This window comes from Gymnodraco acuticeps, unplaced genomic scaffold, assembly GCF_902827175.1.
Source record: "Gymnodraco acuticeps unplaced genomic scaffold, fGymAcu1.1, whole genome shotgun sequence".
NCBI lineage: Eukaryota > Metazoa > Chordata > Actinopteri > Perciformes > Bathydraconidae > Gymnodraco > Gymnodraco acuticeps.
The window spans coordinates 39,717-57,881 of NW_022989816.1; the positions used below are offsets into that span (position 1 = coordinate 39,717).

An 18,165-nucleotide genomic window follows, 5' to 3' on the forward strand; every position below is an offset into this window, starting at 1 on the left:
ATGCTCTTATGATGAATGCTTTACATAGATGGCAGATTCCCTGATACAGTTTACAGGAAATTAAATCCAAAAGTGTGTTCAATTAAAATGTCAATCAACCTTTACCAAGTTTCAAATTGTTTCCACAGTTGTTTTTGATTACTCATCGTACTGATAATAGGGTTTGTGCTTTACAACAAGAAAAACTAAAAAAAGGGACCTAAGTTACTGCTCGTGCGTATCAGGTTGCGTTTGGCACACACCGAAAAGAAACTTTATATTCTCACCCCGCCTTTGCACAGCAAGACAATACACTGCACCTGAATCATTAATTCACCCGAGTGTACTCTGAGGTAAAGACAGGCTAAATGTGAAAAACAGAATTATGGCAGAGAATAAAGTTTAATTAAAGACATAAACCAATTTAAAAATCGACTGATTCAGGGTCATGTTAATTTCCCAGGAGAATGTATACTGTCTAGCCTGATCACACCGACTATTAGCGTCTAAACTCCATCTAAAAACATCATTAAAGTCAAATAACCCATCGGCACACGGCCATTTCCATCCGTAAAAAATAAAGATCACATCCAAATGAATGTCAACCTTTTCCTATTAAATACAAATGTAATTGGAAGCGTATAAATACACAAAAGATATATCAGCATACCTGTGTTGATAAACATATGGCGAACACAATCACTCCAAGCTGAACGATCGTCATTTTGGACATTCTCTCGCCTTTTTTGTTTTGTTGTTGCAGTAATTTGACGAGATGGAGGAGACTGCCCACAGACGCTGCTTCTCTCTAATGTAGTCGCAGCATCAGACGGAGCTTTTTATATCAGCTACAGGTCTGTGACGTAGCCGATAGGACCCTTACACAATCCCGGACATGATTGAAGAAAGAGTTTACATTTAATATATGTAAATATATGCAAATAATAATGGTTTTGAACACAGGATTCTTAAGTGTGCACACGATGACACACGTCATGCTAATTGTATTCAGTAGTGGGATTTTATAAAACATTAAGGAAGTCAGCTGAGCGCGCATGCTCCATCCAAGCCCCAAACGGTCCTCTTTCTTTCAAAATGATAAAATGCCTTGCTCTGAGGAGAAAACCACTTTCACCAACGTAGTAGCCGGACGTACCATCTGTATTCACCTGCACACTGCTCCCACCGTTATGCTGCCATGGTGATACTGATTCAGACCGTTAGATTTCTGATGTCAATACCTATTTCCACTGATGTAACTCAGACTTATGTAACTTCTATTAAAAATAAAGGGACATAGATCCGAGGAAAAATAAAAAATCTCAAATGTAAAAGTTATCACTACCTGTTGAGCTCTCGTGCCAGGCCATAGCTATACATTCGGCCACAGCGACACCTAGTGTTCAGCACAGGGTTCAACTGTAACTTTGTAATCAGTTTGAAGTAGTCCTTGTTATTAATGTTATTTAATGTTTCTACAGAGTGCTTTAGTAGTCTATATCAGGTTGCACCGTTAAAATTGTTGAAATGTCTCTTTTTTTCTCTGTGAATGGACAGACATTCAGCATGCAAGAAAAGCAGTGGTGGCATTTACTCAAGTACTGTACTTAACAACAATTTTGAACTTTACTAAAGTATTTTCATAAAATGTTCCTTTAAACTTCTGTAAATCTACTTTTACTCCACTACATGTTTAGTTACATGTATAGCTACTTTTCAGAATGCAGCTCTAAATAATAAACTAGTGGACTTAATGTTGAAGGTAAAAAAAAGTACAATTATCCATCATACTGTTGAACAAAAAGTAAATCATGTTTTTGTATCAGAACTTATGAGTAAAATGCAACATGATACAACACTATTTAATAATGTCATATAATAATAAATCACACATGGAGGCATTTTTTTCTGCAGAATTACTGCTTTTACTTTTTATATTTTAAGTACATTTTGCTGATAGGCTAATACTTTTGTACTTTTTCTGAAGAAAGATTCTGAATGAAGGACTTTTACTTGAAATAAAGTATTTTGTCATTAATGTATTGGTACTTTAACTCAAAGTAAATAATCTGAATACTTCTTCCCTGCAAAAAAGTGAATGCCAATCAAATTTAGTGAAAAAGTAAAGCAATAACTTTAATTAAGAAAAAAGTGTATCTAAACATAATAAATTATTATAACACTCATGAAAAGTAAACAGCTTAACACCTTAATCAGGAGCTACAGAGGAACATCTTTATAAGCTGATTAACGAGCAACAACTTATTCCTTTGTATGATAAGAAGTGTGCGGGTTTGCTTATCTTTTTATCATAACAGGTAAAACAAAGTTAAATTAGTTGTAAATGCTACAGCTCAGTGTATTTTGTCGCTGATCCAGAAACACAGATGGCCTAATCAGGAATGTATTTGCATGTAATTTGATGCAGGGAAAACACCATGGCTATATTCATCTGCACAACTATTCAAAACTAGTAGGTGGACATCGCCCTCTACAGGAGGAAACACATTACTGTAAGCCAAAGTAGATCACACTATTTATCTTTATTCTGTGAAGACCAGTAGGCTATAACATTGTCAATCATCTTCTAAAATGGACAGTATAATCGTATAGTTATGTATTCATGGAAAATAATGCAAGTATTGATACTCAAAGCGACCACTTTTTATGACTCGGTCCAGATGTTGGGGAGTGTAACTTTGGACGTATAGTGTTCTCATTTGTGTGTTTCTTGAGGAACAGTGAGAAGGAACAGTGAGACGGTCTTATCCCTGCCTTCACCCCCCAGAGGAACCTAAAGGGACAGCGCTCCCTGCAGAGGCACCAGATGTGCGCTGTTATTGAGAGCCGGAGAGAGGGGCCTTTTGTAAGGCATCAGATAAGCCCTGTTCCCAAAGCTGGGCCCGGATCGGGTATCATCAGCGGGTGTACGAGGGGGCGAAAGCCAAGCCCTGCGCTGGATCGTGTTTCTGTTTACACGAGCCGTGGTCGCTCCTCCAACCAGAGAGGAGAGAGGCTCTGAAACAGGCCTCACGTCCCGCCTGTCTGTCTACCTGTCTGTCTCTCTGCATGGGGTTTAGCCACCAAGTGAAAGTTCTGCGAAGGAAAAACATTAAAGAATGCAGTACACATTGACTTTAATCAAATGTATTATGTCAACAGGCTACGCATAATTAAGTTGAACCTAATATCTTATCTAACATTAAAGTCACATTTCATTTTTTTCAGTGTGGTGTCATCATCTAAAGGCCATTTGCCTATTACTTGGCAATGTCATTACCAACTTTATGGCCTAATTCTTCATGAGTATGAAACCGATGCGAGTTCAAGTGGAGAAACTTCAATGAAAATGCAAAAAAAAAGATTATAAGATATTATTTATCTCCAACATGAAATAACATGTGGCTGAATGCAACTCGCCCCTCTCCATGTCTTCCTTACTGGACCTAGAAACACGATATTGTAAGCGTAATAAACTATCTGGCCCTAACCATTAGAATAATCATAAGCAATGTGCTCGTCCATGACTGTAAATCCAGCCTGTGGTAGTTTTCCAAAACCAAAGGTTACCCTGGAGCCAAACGTGCACATTACAGGTGGATTTTTTGTACACAAATACACAAACAATGTCATACAAGGAATCACTGATCAAACAGATCCCATTTGAGAAAATCCCCTTACATTCTGTCATGTATCGTTTAACTCACAGCGTTCTTTTCATCTCTTTATTTTAAGACGAGTTTACAGACAGTGTTTGTACTGTGTCCCCTCAGATAAAACACAGTCTTTGCATTCCTTTTGAAATGTATCTGTTGAGATTTGGGAGGGGTGGGCGCCAGGTGTTGGGTTACATCAAATCACAGGGCCCTCCCTTCCCTATCCGGAGAGGGCAGCGTCAAGTTTAACAGAGAGGGAGCAGGAGTTATACCGGAAGCTAGGTAACTTTGATTTCACAATAAAAGCCACAGATGCCTTCCGTCTAAGGATAACTTTATTAAGACAATACAAAAAACATATCTATAGCCTTTTATTTTTTAACATATATTTGCTCAAGGCAATATGTTAGACCTGATACAGAGAACAGAGACAATTAAGTCTAACATGAACAGTTTTATGGTTAACATGGTATTTTGTCAATGATTTGTTTGATTTTAATATGAGTTTGACTTGTGATGTTTAGTTTGATTAAACCAAGACGGAGAGCTTTCATTGTCAGGTTTGACTATGATTTGTGGCACACATGCTGTTAATATTCAAAATGACTTCAATTGGGATTATTATTTGAAATACAAAAGAAATGATCAGCATCAGCAACGTTTTACTTTCCTAAAGTTTATGTTTTTCATACATTTTGGTCATTAATCATTTTGGTAATTTTGAGTTTTCTTTTTATTCATACCGAGATCAACTGTTTAAAGTTAAATTATTGATCATAACCTTGGTTGTCCTTAGAAAACACATTATGTCAGGTTGAAGTTCACAATTTAGTTTGAAAGTCTCAACCGGAAGCCTTGTCTTTATTACCTGCAGGTGTTTGTCAGCGTTGCAGAAGAGAGAGTGCGGATTGTTCTGCTGCGGAGCCTCCAGCACGGAGCGCACGCATGTTCAGTCCACTCCAATGGTGTGAAGCCCAGATGAGGGACTCAGACGTCCGGGAATGACAGCCGCTGTCACCGGGAGTGACAGCTTTCACTATAAGCTTCTCCTCTGAAAACCTCCAGCTGACAACCAACACTGATCCGGTTCGGATCCTGCCAGACAAGGACTATGCCAGAGATGGAGAAAGGGAGACCACCGGAAAATAAACGCAGCAGGAAACCTGCGCACCCCGTGAAAAGGGAGATCAACCAGGAGATGAAGGTGGGAGTGAGTTTGTTTCCAACTTCTATATTTCTATCAACAGAGTCGTGTTGACCCAGCCAAAACGTTTGTACTAAGCGCAAAATCACTTTCCACTCAGAGAGGAGCATGAACGGGCAAAGCTCAATTCTGGAAAAAGTTAAACATTCTGTGTTTGTTTTCAGTGAATGCTCTCCTTGTGTCTTTTATGTAAGCATTATGAATACTTTTGTGGCACATTTAGAAAAACAACTTTAAATATGCTCCCCTTTGGAGGACAGAAACTTATTAAACTTTTCTTATAAATGTCAACTCGAAATGTGTAACACAGAGACACAGGAAGTTTTGATTATAGAGTTTCGCAGTCATTATGAGTGGACTGGTCTTGTGAGGCCATGTCAGGCCAGCTGTGGCCGGACGCGCTCACCGTAATGTCCAGCGGAGATCCAGATGTGCGTCACTTCTTCCCCGCTCTTTCAGTACGCACACTTGCTGTACCACAGAGGCTTGCCCTTGTGCTCACCAAAAGAGAGAGTGCATTTATTTCCTACAAATAGTCAATGTCATACACCGGAAAACACTTAAGCACTATAAAAAAGTTTTAAATTGTGTTAATTTCACACCAGAATAACTTGCCTATGCAGAGATCATGTTCATTGGGGCATGTCCTTTAAGAATGCCTCCTCTGTTACTTTCTTTAAAGGACAGTCACAGTTAAATCACAGTAACAGACTTTGATTCCCTCCCACCATTATGAGCCTATTACTGCATGGAAACTAATCCATGGATTGTCTGCTTTGTTTGGGTTTGGACACTGGGTATTTGAGAGTGTTGACGGTGGTTGTAAGTGATATCTGAAGCTCCTTCAAGCAAGAGCTCAGAAATAAAAAAAGACAAGCAACTCTTTTGGGGCGAAGGAAGGAGATTTTGGCCTTTTCGTGAGAGAGGAAATGTGCTCTTAATGTGTAAGTGGTTTGGATTGTAGCGTTTGATATCCAGGGGAGGTGTAGAGTTACAAATCAACTAATTTTAATCAAAACATGTGAAACGCTATCCCCTCTTGATGTGAGCCTGCTGGGCTGAATCTCAGGGTCGGCCCCAGTTTGTTGCCTTTGGCTGCAACTCTCTCTGTGGTTTGGGATATGGCTTGTCACTCTCACAAAGCAGATGTTTGTCTGAACTGCCAAAAAGAAACAAAAACAATATTGTGGGAAGTGGACTGGTGGGGGGGGGGGGGGGGGGGGGAACAAGAAAACAGAGAGACTAAATGAAACTGAGCTGTGTGAATAAAGAAGAGGATACCCAAATTAGATGTGATGGGACAAAGTAAAATCATAAAGATGTGCACCTTTTTAAAAAGAGTCAAAGGGGGAGGATAAGGGGGAGAGAAAGAGACAGACAGGAAGGCAGGCCCACTGATTTCTAGCTCAGCTGAGGTCCAGCCTTGTGTTGTCTCTGTAATACATCTGTTTCAACACCACATTCGGACCTACTCCCTCCACGTCAGACCCGAGCGCAGCACCAGACACCGGATACTTAACTTTAATCATCGTTAGGCATATTTAGCTGGATATGATACCACTGCTTGCACTCACCCACACACTCTCCCAGACACACACACACACACACACACACACACACACACACACACACACACACACACACACACACACACACACACACACACACACACACACACACACACACACACACACACACACACAGCAGAAAGTGAGCAAGCAAGGGAGAGATCCATTTCTTTGAGGCCCTAGAGCAGAGCAGAGGTCGGAGTGAGGAAAGCAGGGGAAAGAATGTGCAGTCAGTACTACAGCACGACAACACCACCACAGCAGACTGGCTGTGCTGGAAAAGGGTGAAACCTGAGAGGCAGAGCTGTGTCGGGTGTCAGGGCTGGAAGGTGCTGGAGTGGATGGTGAAGATGGGAGGTAAAGGGGGGGCAGAGGAGAGGCAAGGGGAGGGACATGGAAAGCAGAGGAATAGAGTGAGAGTGGTGGACACTGGAGAGAGGAGTGGGGCATTTCCGAGAACCGTGGGACCTCGCTGTGGTGTAGGGTGTCCCGCTCTGATTTCTGCCCGTTCCGGATCAGGTTTCTCCTCCAATCCGGTTCGCCCAAAGCCACAGAGAGAGGTGGGTGGATAAAGAGAGAGACCTTTGTGTTTTCTGTTTTTTCTTTTTCATCTGGACGTAATAAAAAAATAAAAAAGGGACCACACATCCCATCTGCGGGGAACAGTTTTCTTTTCTCCCTCTTTTTTCCAATTAAGAGAGATAAACAAAGGATGATTCATAGATTTCACACTGGTGTTAGGTTTTAAACCTTTCCGTCTCAGATTTAGCAAGAGTAAACAACTTGAATACATCATGGAAAAAGCGTCATACTGTACTCCACTGTGCCCATATTCATTTCCCCAACTGGGCTGGGGCTGAGAAAGAATCCCTTGCATTGATTCTGAGAAGGAAGGTCTGATTATGTTTAACATAGGATAAAAAGTTCCACTAACAACCCTAAGACGTACGGTCACAATTTCCCACTTGCAGGCAGACTATGGCTCAGTTACCGTATCCCTTTACATAGAGCATTAATCAGTGATTGATTTCCCTCTTTTTCTCATGCAGACGTTTGCAGAAAGCACCATGAACGAGCTCCTGGGATGGTACGGCTATGACAAGGTGGACCTCAGAGACTCGGAGGCCAACGAGATCAGAAACTACAGAGAGAGGCGTCAGCATGTGTCTGTGCTAAAAGGTGAGGGCAGGTGTCAAGAGTTCACTGTTCACTGAGTTCAAGAGTCTTCTTGAATTTACACTGACAGGTTCTGCAGGTTTCTGTGCAGACATTGAGTCACTGTTCAAATTAGCCAGACATACTCTGCTGTAGTTGCAACTTCTCAAGTTTCATTCACTCAGATGCATCTATTGTTTCTCAACACCACTGTTCTAGAAAGTCAGTGTAGGTCATTGTTATTTGCAAAGAAGACGTTACAGTTTCATGTTAGCCATACCGTGGATGTATGCTATTGTATTACATGAAAAATATACAGCTTTATATTGTGTTTTTGTCTTTCAGAGAACTCAGTGCCAAAATCCAAGAGCGTCGACACCACAGTCAGTCACTCGGTACTCGCCATGAAGAGTGGAGAGAGAGAGTCCTCCAGTGTCCCCTCCTCTTCATCCTCCTCTTCCTCAACATGCTCGTCCCTCACCACTTCCAACGAGCACAAGAGTGCCCCTGTCATTGTCCCCCTCATAAAGCCATCAGCAGGTAGTGCTACTCGACTACACATCAAGTGATGTAAATTAGCTCATGGCATGACTGTAGCTCTCAGAATTACACATGCATATACTGTATGATTGTCAATTTGAAGCAGGTCTATATTTGAAATTAAGAGTTTATGATGGGCAATGTGGATGGGGCATATATTGGTTTCAACATTTTTTCTCATGACATTCCTAAAAGATCTTCAGAGAAATTGTAATACTGTTTAATACAATATGTCCTTTTGTTCCAAGAATTTATTTTCTTCTAAAATACCCATCTGAGATCGATAGTTATTTTGCTTTTAAACTAAAAACTAGTTGCAGCTCATGAGGAATCGGCTTAGTTCATCTGAACAAGTTAAATCGGTGCAATATTATCATTTGATATGGACCTATGTGTCTGAAAAACATTACACTTTCTGATGTTTTGACAGCGTACACAAGCCTAGAGTCTAGAATTAAATAATGATAAAAATAGACATGTGTTGACTTCCAAATGCATCTGTGTTATCAGGGTGAACGGGGTCGTAATGGTAACCCAGTGATTGTCCTGCTGCTCTGTACATATCATTGAAGTTCTATAATAAGGGCTACAGTTCTTACATTGTACACTCAATGTTGAATCTTGAACCCATCATTGTTTAATTTAAAACATTTCAAACTGTGTCGGGGTTCGTACCCCTATGGACCTCATAAACTGGTGGTGCAGATATTGAGAAATAACAGGGGGTGCAGCCCTATCTCTGGCTTCCCTGAAATAATGTTTAAGTACTCCTTAAATTATTTAATTGTCGGAAATATCTCACTTGACGTTTTGGTGGTCCCCCAGCTGTGGGCCAGTGTACAATAATACTTTGACATACTGACATTAAGATAAAGACTTTTAATAGGGCCACAGTAAAAAATATCTTCAACAACAACAGTCTTACACTTGCATCCCTAACTCTGGCTTTACAACTGAAACAGAGATGAGGACTGTTTAAGCAAAGCGCAATAGTAAAACTTTTGCAAAATGCACTCATAAACTGACGTGACTTTATTTCCGTTTCCCCTGCAGTTGAAGATGTACAGAATGTGCAGATAGTGTGTGTTTGGTGCCAGAAGGAAGGAGTAAAGCGCTACTCTCTATGCATGGGTTCAGAGCTCAAAAGCTTCTGCAGTGAGAAGTGTTTTGCCGCCTGCAGGCGCGCTTACTTCAAACGCAATAAGGTCAGTAGCAAACCACAATGTATTCTTCACTAATAAGTTTCACTTTTAGGACAAGCTTCTTGTTGGTGAGATTTTGGAAATATTTGTATTTATGGCATGATTATCGGTAGATTTATGTTTAGACTTTTCAAATGATATGGTCCAAGTTTTTGCCAGCTATGTTACTCTATACACAGCAGACCCAGGTATCAAGTTTCTGGCAGGTTAAAACACCTTCCGAAACAGAAACTTCTGATCTTGTGAGGTCATTACTTTTAAAAGAGAGGATCTCTGAGAACACACTTTCTAGATGGACGACCATATAGGAATGGAGCGAGGGAGGTCAAAGTTTGTAGAGGACACTTAGTATCAGTTTCGTGTTAATGGAGGAGGGGCCAGCCATTAAGTGGCTCTGGACAGGAAAGTATGGAGAACCGCTCTGATGCACATTGCCATGATTTTTCACCTTCCATTACGACATGGATATACCCTCTTTAGAAGTGCGGTGTGACAAGCAGCTATATCGCCTTTCACCTTCACTGTTGGTTAAACTGTGATTTTTCACAGAGACAATAAGGAGGGATGAACAGACTATCTGTGAAACAAGCCCTCTAGTTTTTCGGAGGCCGGGAGGAAAACATTGCCGTTGGCTTGTCGCTGCTTGTCTAAGAGGAAGGCCAGGAGGCCTGGGGCGAGGTGTCCACTTTCAGTGCATACCTTACCTTCAGCTGCCTCATGTTTCGTAACTCAACACGACTCAATGGGTCACAGAAATGGGGGAGCACTCAGATCCACAGCAGATCAGCTTTCATGAATCAAGAGGAATTTCCTATATTAATACTGGCAAGGCCATTAATAATATGTCAATACATCACCTACATTATCTCCCTACTCATTTGTAGACTTGTATCTGTTTCACAACACAGTGGTTTCCCTTTGTTGTTTTGACCTTTAGGGTTGGGTGTCATGTATGAAGTTCAAACAGTTTTTAACCTTTTTTTCTGCATTAATGACCACAGAATGATTTCACTATAGCACTTTCAATTGAGGCAACCGCAGCTACTTCCTCATAAATTGGAGAATACATCCATCAAAAGAGGTGGTTTTTTACCTCAGGGTTGTCAAACTGCTTTACATTGGTTTATGTCATGAGTGTCATATTGTGGTTTTCCCCTGTCAGGCCAGAGATGAAGACCTCCACGGTGAAAGATCCCCTCAGCACCCCCATACAGAGGACTCGCCCAGACTGGTGTTGAAGATAAACAGCAATGTCAGAGTAAGAGGACACTATCAATGCAATCTTTTGTTTTACAATGTGAAGTGTTATTATGAGTAAATGGCTTTTTATGCTTGTATATTCCAGCTATTCTTTTCTTCTAATCTTAAGACATTGAGAGAAAGTCAGCCTACTATTACTGCGTATTTGTAAACATTTCTTAAAGTTTCCAGACTGAATTTATAACTTAATTGACCCTCCACAGTCTCTCTCCCCTGTACCGCAGGTATGCGATTGGTGCAAGCATGTTCGTCACACTAAAGAATACCTGGACTTCGGATCTGGAGAAGAACGACTCCAGTTCTGCAGCACTAAGTGTCTGAATCAGTACAAGATGGACGTTTTTTACCGAGAAGCCCGTGCAGCTCTCACCAGCTCCAGCCCAAACAGAACCAGCCAGGAGGGGAGGGCGGACACCATTGGGGCCGGGCAAAAACTACTCACTCCTGAGTCTTGGAGCAGCATCAGCAGCGCAGGGGATCCCCGTCATAGAAACCTTTCTCCCAGAGGGCCTACGACAATCCATGGATCAGCAGAATCCATGTCCCCCTCAGAAGCATCCTTTTCTAATTCAAAGATCCCTGTCTCTGGACTGAAGAACCTGGAGAGACCTATCCTGTCTGCTCCCCCTGCCGTGGATATGTCCCCCCGCCCTGCTCACCTTCATCCTGCACATCATCCTCGTCCTCCTTTGGAACACCAGCCTTTACCACAAATCCCTATGCCCTTCATCAGACCTCCTCTTCATGCCCAGGGCCTGAAAAGCCCCCTTGGCAACCCTTCCAGGCACCCAGGCCCACCTTCAAGCCCCATCTACAGACCTTCTCACTCTCCTCACATGCAGCCCCCGAACTCTTCCATGAATCCACCTATGATGCATCCCTTCCCAGGCGCCTACTTCCCTGGCTACTCCCCTCCTCTGAACATGATGCAAAGAGGTCCAGTCCCAATGCATCACATGATGAACTATGGTATTCCTTCCTTTAGCCCTCTTCTGCCCCACCCCACTATCCTGGTGCCTTATCCAATTATTGTCCCCCTACCTATCCCCATACCCATTCCTATCCCTTTTCCTTTCCCTACTAAGGCAAACGTAGAAACTCCAAGTCACAGTGGTGTTATTCAGCCTGTGCCAGACGGGGTAGACAGAGGTAAATCTAGGGCTACCAGGCCGCCATCTCCAGGGGTCCCTGAAGGGGAGAGCAGATTTGTAGCCAACAAATGGGGTGCGACTATGAGTCAAGGTCTCCCCTCACCAAGTCATCCCAACACGGATTGGGTTAAATCAGAGAGGCCATTCCCTTCTCCGACATCCACCCCTCACAGTGGAGCATCCTCCCCCCGAGCACAGTACAATGAATCCCCCTACTCAGCATCAGGGTCGGAGGGGCTGACAGACTTTAAGCAACAGCAGCAGTCGGAGCGACAGGTTATCCAAAGGGTTCTCCAAAGGACCCAGGTTAAGCCAAGTGCCAATGGAGTAGTGGACCTGTCGGGGCTGCGAGAGTCAGGAACTCTGCAGGGTCCCAGATCAGGGCTCCAAGAGGTCATCAGACCCACCCCTCCTCTTCCACAGTCCCCACCACATGACACTCTCTACCATCTCCAGGACTCCCACACACCTTTACACAACCCAACCAGCCCAACAGGGAGCGGCCATCTTTACGATGCCACATCCTCTGCTCTGAAATCTCAGGACCACAGTCCAAACGGGATGTCCTACTCATCCCCACCCGCCAGTCCAGACTCCCCCCTTCCCCTGAGAGTACCAGCACCACCCCCTGACCCTGCGCTCAGTGAGCTTGAGGCCATCAAGGAGAATAAGTGCTCTGTTATTGGCCCAGTGCGAGTTGAGGGGCCAGTCAGTCAGTCAGAAGAGCCTTTAGCAGTAGTCGGGGAGGTAGGAGATGACCCCCATGTTCCTGATGAGGACCATGCCTATGCCCTGCCCACAGCGCCAAAGACAGGTGGGACCACCACCCCTCTGCTCTTGCCCAAACTCAGGGACAAGGGTTGCCTGCGGAGCCCTGCTAATACGGCCAGTGCTGGAGACATGGAGCCAGCTCTGAAGAGGCGATGCCTACGAATCCGCGATCAGAATAAGTAGAGGATGGAGGTGAGAGAGATTCTATTACAAGGCAAAGTATAGATAGACTTGCTTTCACTTGCTGCTCCATCTAATATTACAGAGTCGTACATTGAAAAAAGGAGAACACTATTTTTCCTTGTTATCTAACTCGTACATCAACAACATAGTTGCCAAAAGCTGCCCATGAGTTGGATTCATTGCATTTCCGACATGTGATACAAGAGTATAGGAACTTGACCCTTACTGTATTTTCATACATTTCTTTAAATCCCATGGCTTTGTTGTGTGTGGCAAGACCCATCAATGTGATGTTCTAGTTTGGTTTAATTAAAAACGAGCAATTATTTATAAACGGCATTTGAAGAGGGATTGGAAAATGGGCGCATACACACATTCACACATACACAAGGCAAGCTTAATCACAGGTCTCACAGTATGCACATGATCACTAAACAGCATGGCGCCAATGAGAGAGAATCCTAGTAACCTGGCACTTGTTTAGGCTCTAAGGTTACAGCAGGGAAAGGAGGTGGAGGGCACAGGCAGAGAGAGTCACTTTGAAAGGCGATCACTTGAACACAAACTGACAGTCACAATGCTTTGTTTGCATGGCATCCTGTTTTGTAGTCTCAGTTTTGCAAAGATATGCGAGTATGTGTCTGTTTAAGAGGGAGGGAGACATTTCTCAATTTGTACCTTTTAGCTGATGCTTTTATCCGTAGTCGTTTGCAATGTATGAGAAGGTAGTAGGTGTAAGACAGATGGTTACTGATAAATCGAAACCGTGACCTTGAGGTTATGGGATGGTCTTACAAACCTGACACTGAGACAGAGGGACGGATCAAGTGAGGTTGATCAAGTGTGACCCCCAAGTCAAACTCTTGCTTCTTGCTGTATGAACGGTGAGGCACTGCAGACATGTTTCTGGGGTCACTGCAGAGACAGAGGTGATTGTCAGGCAGACTATAAGGCGCTGTGAATATGAAAGCTGGCCCTCATGTGATAAGGCTCTGGGGCTTCACTAGAAAACACAGGGGCAGAACCAGAGCGTTTCAATTACACATGTCATAATGACACCCTGTTCTGGCTTCGGCTCGTCTCTTTCCCATGTAGGAGTTAAGCACTCTCCTCTCTTCTCACATTTCAATCCCTTTCCTTCTCTTCACTCACCACCACTGTCCCCTGCCAACCAGATGTTGTTGTTAGAGTAGAGCAGCAAATTCTCCTTACTTTAAACCAATCAAAGAGCATCTTAATTTCACTCTCCTGATTGGTAAACGGCTGTAACACCACCCATCTTCCTCACCTGCTAGTATCTCAGCATAACAAGATCAGGTTACCATTTTACTCTACGTCATGAGATTAATCTGCTGATATTACAGGTTTGATTTCAACTGGCCTGGTTTTCTCTCTAAATGCCACGGGTTATATATCTGTTTTTAAAATGATGGCTGTTGATAGAGAAAGCACAACATAAACCTTTATACTTTACCCCAGATGTTTTGTGTCTAAGTTACAGGCTTCTCTTTCACTCAATGAGTTCCAACCTTTGTCATTTGTTGTGGGTCAGTGCGTCCCCTTAGTAACCAATACATATGAAATCACATCATGCTGCTTGTGTCGTGCAGACGGATTTATGGCCCTGCGTTGTGTGTAATGGGAGCTGGCTGCCGTATGCGTATTACTTTAGCTCGCCACCTCTGTGCTCTGAGTTGAACATTGCCGTCTTGTTCCATTGTCCCCACTGCTAAAAGTCTTTAAAACATCTCCCACTTTGACAGAATCTGCAGCCAAGTGAAGGATTTCACCTCAGGAAACAGCCCGTTTTTTCGTCTCAGTTTTCCCTGCCTTTATTTGGGATATTTTATAGCCCCGTGTAATCTGATCCCACCACATGGGTATTCGCTGAGCGTTTGAAACTAAAACGCAATGGGACAGAGGGAGTACAGAACCCTGGTTTGGCCCTTACATGACAGTGTGTGTGTTTACGTTTAATATGTGTGTGTTTGAATGAAGGTCTGTGTTAGTGTGTGTGAGACAGAAAGAGGCCAGATGTTCTTAGTTTGATTGTGCCCTGTGCGACAGTTATCTGAGTGTTGAAATGACTAAAAGCCTCATTCTTGGCGTTTATGTAGAATAGCTGGATTAGGAATAAGTGACCAGAGCAGAAGGGGTTGATATAAGATATCTTAGAAATTGAAATTAGAATCAGCCCAGAATCTATAACATCTAATTTCTCTTTCTCCCTCTCTCTCCATCTAATGAACAGACTCCCTGTTTAACACTGTATGGCAGTGCCAGATTCAGTGCCACGCCCTCTTGTGGACAACGCCAGTGTTCACACCCTCCAGCCTGTCCCTCAGCCTGTCAGCCCACCAGAGTGTTGCTCTGCCTGTAGACCAGCAGGGTGCCAACACAGGAAGCAGTCCAGATGGCCATATTATCACAAGTCAACGTGAGGGAAGAACACAACACAGTCACACGTTTTGTCTTGGACCAAAGAGTATTGCTGGAGTGTTATGTTGTGTTCAGTGAGCCCTTGAAATGGAGCATCTCAGATCTTCTCCCAGTCTGACATTGCCCTGAAGTGTGTCTGTGTGTGTGTTTGTGTGTGTTAGTGTGGCTGCCCAGATGCGCTCCTCCTCCTACTCCTACTCCTCTCCTTGCTCCATGCAGCAGACAGGGCTCTGATCAGCCTTGTGTGGTCTTCTCAGATGGAGCCTGAACATGATCTCTTTCCAGGGGAAACGGTTTGTTTTCCTTGCCCGGCTTGCACAAAGAGCCACATTGTTCCTCTCCCCATATCCCACGCTGACTCCCCACTCCAGGTTTTGGGTTACCTGGCCGACAGGGGCTCAGACTTCAGGAGCTTTTTTATTTTTTTGACCGACAGCCAGGAATATAGTATACCCTTTTCCCCTCCACCTCACCGCCCAACCTAAATATGGTACACAGTAACCCACTGGTTCTGAAGCTGATCCCTCACAACCGATTGTCTGTGATTACTCTGAGACCATTTCTGTTGAGATTAGGTCTTTATTGGGCAGTTTATATACTGCCGGGAGAGAGCCTGGCTCTAAAGGGAAAGGATTCTCCCTCTGCCACCTCTAAAACAAGGTGAAAACTTAATTGAACATATGAGTGGACACCTACTAGTTGAGAAGGTCTGTAAACAAAGATAACGCTGGTCCCTCAGCTTTCACATGATCTGCCAAAGATTTGATAGCAAATCAGAAATTGAGTATGTTTTAGCATCATGTCAGGCGCAAGACAGTTTACCTGATTCAGATTTGTTTGAATGTCCCTCGATCTGATCATAAAAGTCTTAAAATCAGACTGGTAGTACAAAAAAAGTAATATTACACTCAACCGTCAAATGCTGTAATACGCAGCAATCAGTATTAGTTTCCTTTGCTATACCGGATACCTGATGAGAGATGATCCTGATTAGATTACTTTGACACTTTTTCAACACTTGTCCCATTGTAAGATGTTCTTCTTGTACTCCACACAGATACTATATGATGTTATATTAATTTATGGATGATGCATCTGTAGATTTTCACAAAAAAGTGCTTTATTTCTTCCTTTGTTTTGTCTGTAATTATTGTACTTTGTGAGTGCGGAAGCTCTTAAAAGCCCCTTGTCTTTATGTTTATATACTGGATCCCCACTAGAGAGCAGTGTTTGCCTTTGTAACTTTGCACCTGCCCTTAGTTGAGAAAGCACCAGAAAGCCCATAGGCAGCCTGCTGAAACCCATATGAGTACACAGAATATAACACTGCTCTCAGTGCCAGCGGATATGCAATGCCAAGTCAATCGCTTTACGTCAACATCTCGCTGCCATTATTTTTTCCTTACATCAATTACAGCAGTGTCAAAAGGACCCAGGCTGCCCTTCAAGGCCTCTTTTTAATGAAGAGTTCATCTGCCCCTGGGATAAGTAGTCATCATTACCAACTCCTAGAATAACTCCAAATGTGACCCACCCCTGCCATCATTCCAAAACGAAATGCCTATCGGTTAATGTTTGTGTGTGTATGTGTGTGCGCGTGTGTGTGACACATCTCTCCCCACTCATTCCAGCCTACATCTTCATCACAGGTCATGCCATTATGTTAGTGTCATCCTCGGCTGGCCAGGGGACTTTGTCAGTGATGACATCACTCCATGCAAATAGCTGGGGTGTCAACAAGTAGTCCTCTGCTCTGACGCCAGAGGCCTAAAAATACATTGTTAAAGACTGCCATTGTTGGTTCTATTGCACATTTTAATCATTGCCATTTCTGACCTGATACAGTGTGTGTGTTAATCCAATGTTTGGACAAAAAAAATACTTTTGTGTCAGAAATGATATTGCTGTTGTTGCCTGAAATGCATTGGTACTTTCTGACCTCCCCTATCAAACATTTAGCCCACTGTCTGAATAGCTTATTCACAGATTGTTTGTATTTGAATATAGATTCAGTAACCAAGAGCTTTGGTGAAGACCTCTTTGTAAAGTAAAATAAATAAAAGTTATTCTAAGAGCAAAATAATGTGTTTTGTGTTCTTTAATTGTTTTCATTTATTTAAAAAAGAAACAAATGTCAATCTCAACCAATCATTGATCTTGTGTTGTGCTGTAACCTTCTACATTTAAATATTATCCTTAATAATGTATAGCCATAAAACAATTATTTTAGATGTTTAAATGTAGATAAGGACAACTAGCACACGGCAGTCCCTGTCATTTTCTATTTTTAGTGCCAGCGTGTCTGCAAGGCAGCGCATCAGCATTCCTGAAATACTGAAAGTTGGTCGAGGCCCTGTGACGGTAAAAGAGATGAATGAGATAAGAGATCAGGAATTCTCGGTGAGGGCTGGGGGGGGATCAGTGATTGGAGGCAGTTAGGGGACTGGTGGTGACCCGGCCAGGGGCAACTTTCCTGGGTAAGATATGGAGCAAAACTGCTGCACAGGAGAACTCTTATCGGTACTCACCTACACAGGGAAAGAAGAAACTGATATGGCATTCATATGTGTTTTGTTTTCAAGTAACCTACATTAAGGAAGAATAAGCCGGATACATGGGCTTGCCTTCAAAATAAAAGCATAAATCAATCTGACCAATGAGATTGTTTTATGGTAGTATTTTGTCATAATTTAATTATTTAGATTTGATGTATAAAATGCATGCATAACATGTATTCATTCAAAATACAATTGTGAGAAACAAGTTATATAAAACTTTATAATGAGTTTCATGCGGAATGGTGCTTTTTCGAAAATGTGTTTCTCAGCTGAAATCACACAAAAAGACACACGTTGAAATAATAGCTGAAAACAGACGGTAAATATGTTTAAATAAAACACATGTCTGTGCATAAACTAGCCATAATTCAGAACAGTTATATTACATTTAAATAAACATATTATTAAGGTTTTAGATGTCTTTTTAATGTGTTAATAATAATATGTACTATAAATGTTATTTATAATTCAGCCTAGCCTTATATTTACCATATTTGTT

General features: G+C 42.5%; 1 protein-coding gene across 4 annotated transcripts; it reads left to right on the forward strand.

Moving 5' to 3' along the window:
* Positions 1-4,544: 4,544 nt before the first annotated feature.
* On the forward strand, positions 4,545-17,188 carry LOC117556818 (sine oculis-binding protein homolog). 4 transcript variants are annotated; one of them, XM_034232362.1, is made up of 7 exons: positions 4,545-4,845; positions 7,457-7,586; positions 7,908-8,102; positions 9,156-9,307; positions 10,467-10,562; positions 10,768-12,678; positions 14,921-17,188. In XM_034232362.1, exons 1-6 carry the CDS (start codon positions 4,747-4,749, stop codon positions 12,667-12,669), a joined length of 2,574 nt encoding a protein of 857 aa, XP_034088253.1. In that variant the 5' UTR covers positions 4,545-4,746; the 3' UTR covers positions 12,670-12,678; positions 14,921-17,188. The 4 variants fall into 4 exon arrangements, with proteins under 4 accessions (XP_034088253.1, XP_034088270.1, XP_034088261.1 ...); XM_034232379.1 differs by having other exon boundaries at positions 10,789-12,678; XM_034232370.1 differs by having other exon boundaries at positions 4,545-4,839.
* Positions 17,189-18,165: the final 977 nt, after the last annotated feature.

Bases quoted from the DNA above. Each gene is read 5' to 3' on its own strand.
- LOC117556818 (XM_034232362.1), top strand. From the start codon at position 4,747: ATGCCAGAGATGGAGAAAGGGAGACCACCGGAAAATAAACGCAGCAGG. The intron at 7,587-7,907 runs GTGAGGGCAGGT...TTTGTCTTTCAG, and splicing joins GCATGTGTCTGTGCTAAAAG to AGAACTCAGTGCCAAAATCC. The intron at 9,308-10,466 runs GTCAGTAGCAAA...TTCCCCTGTCAG, and splicing joins CTTACTTCAAACGCAATAAG to GCCAGAGATGAAGACCTCCA.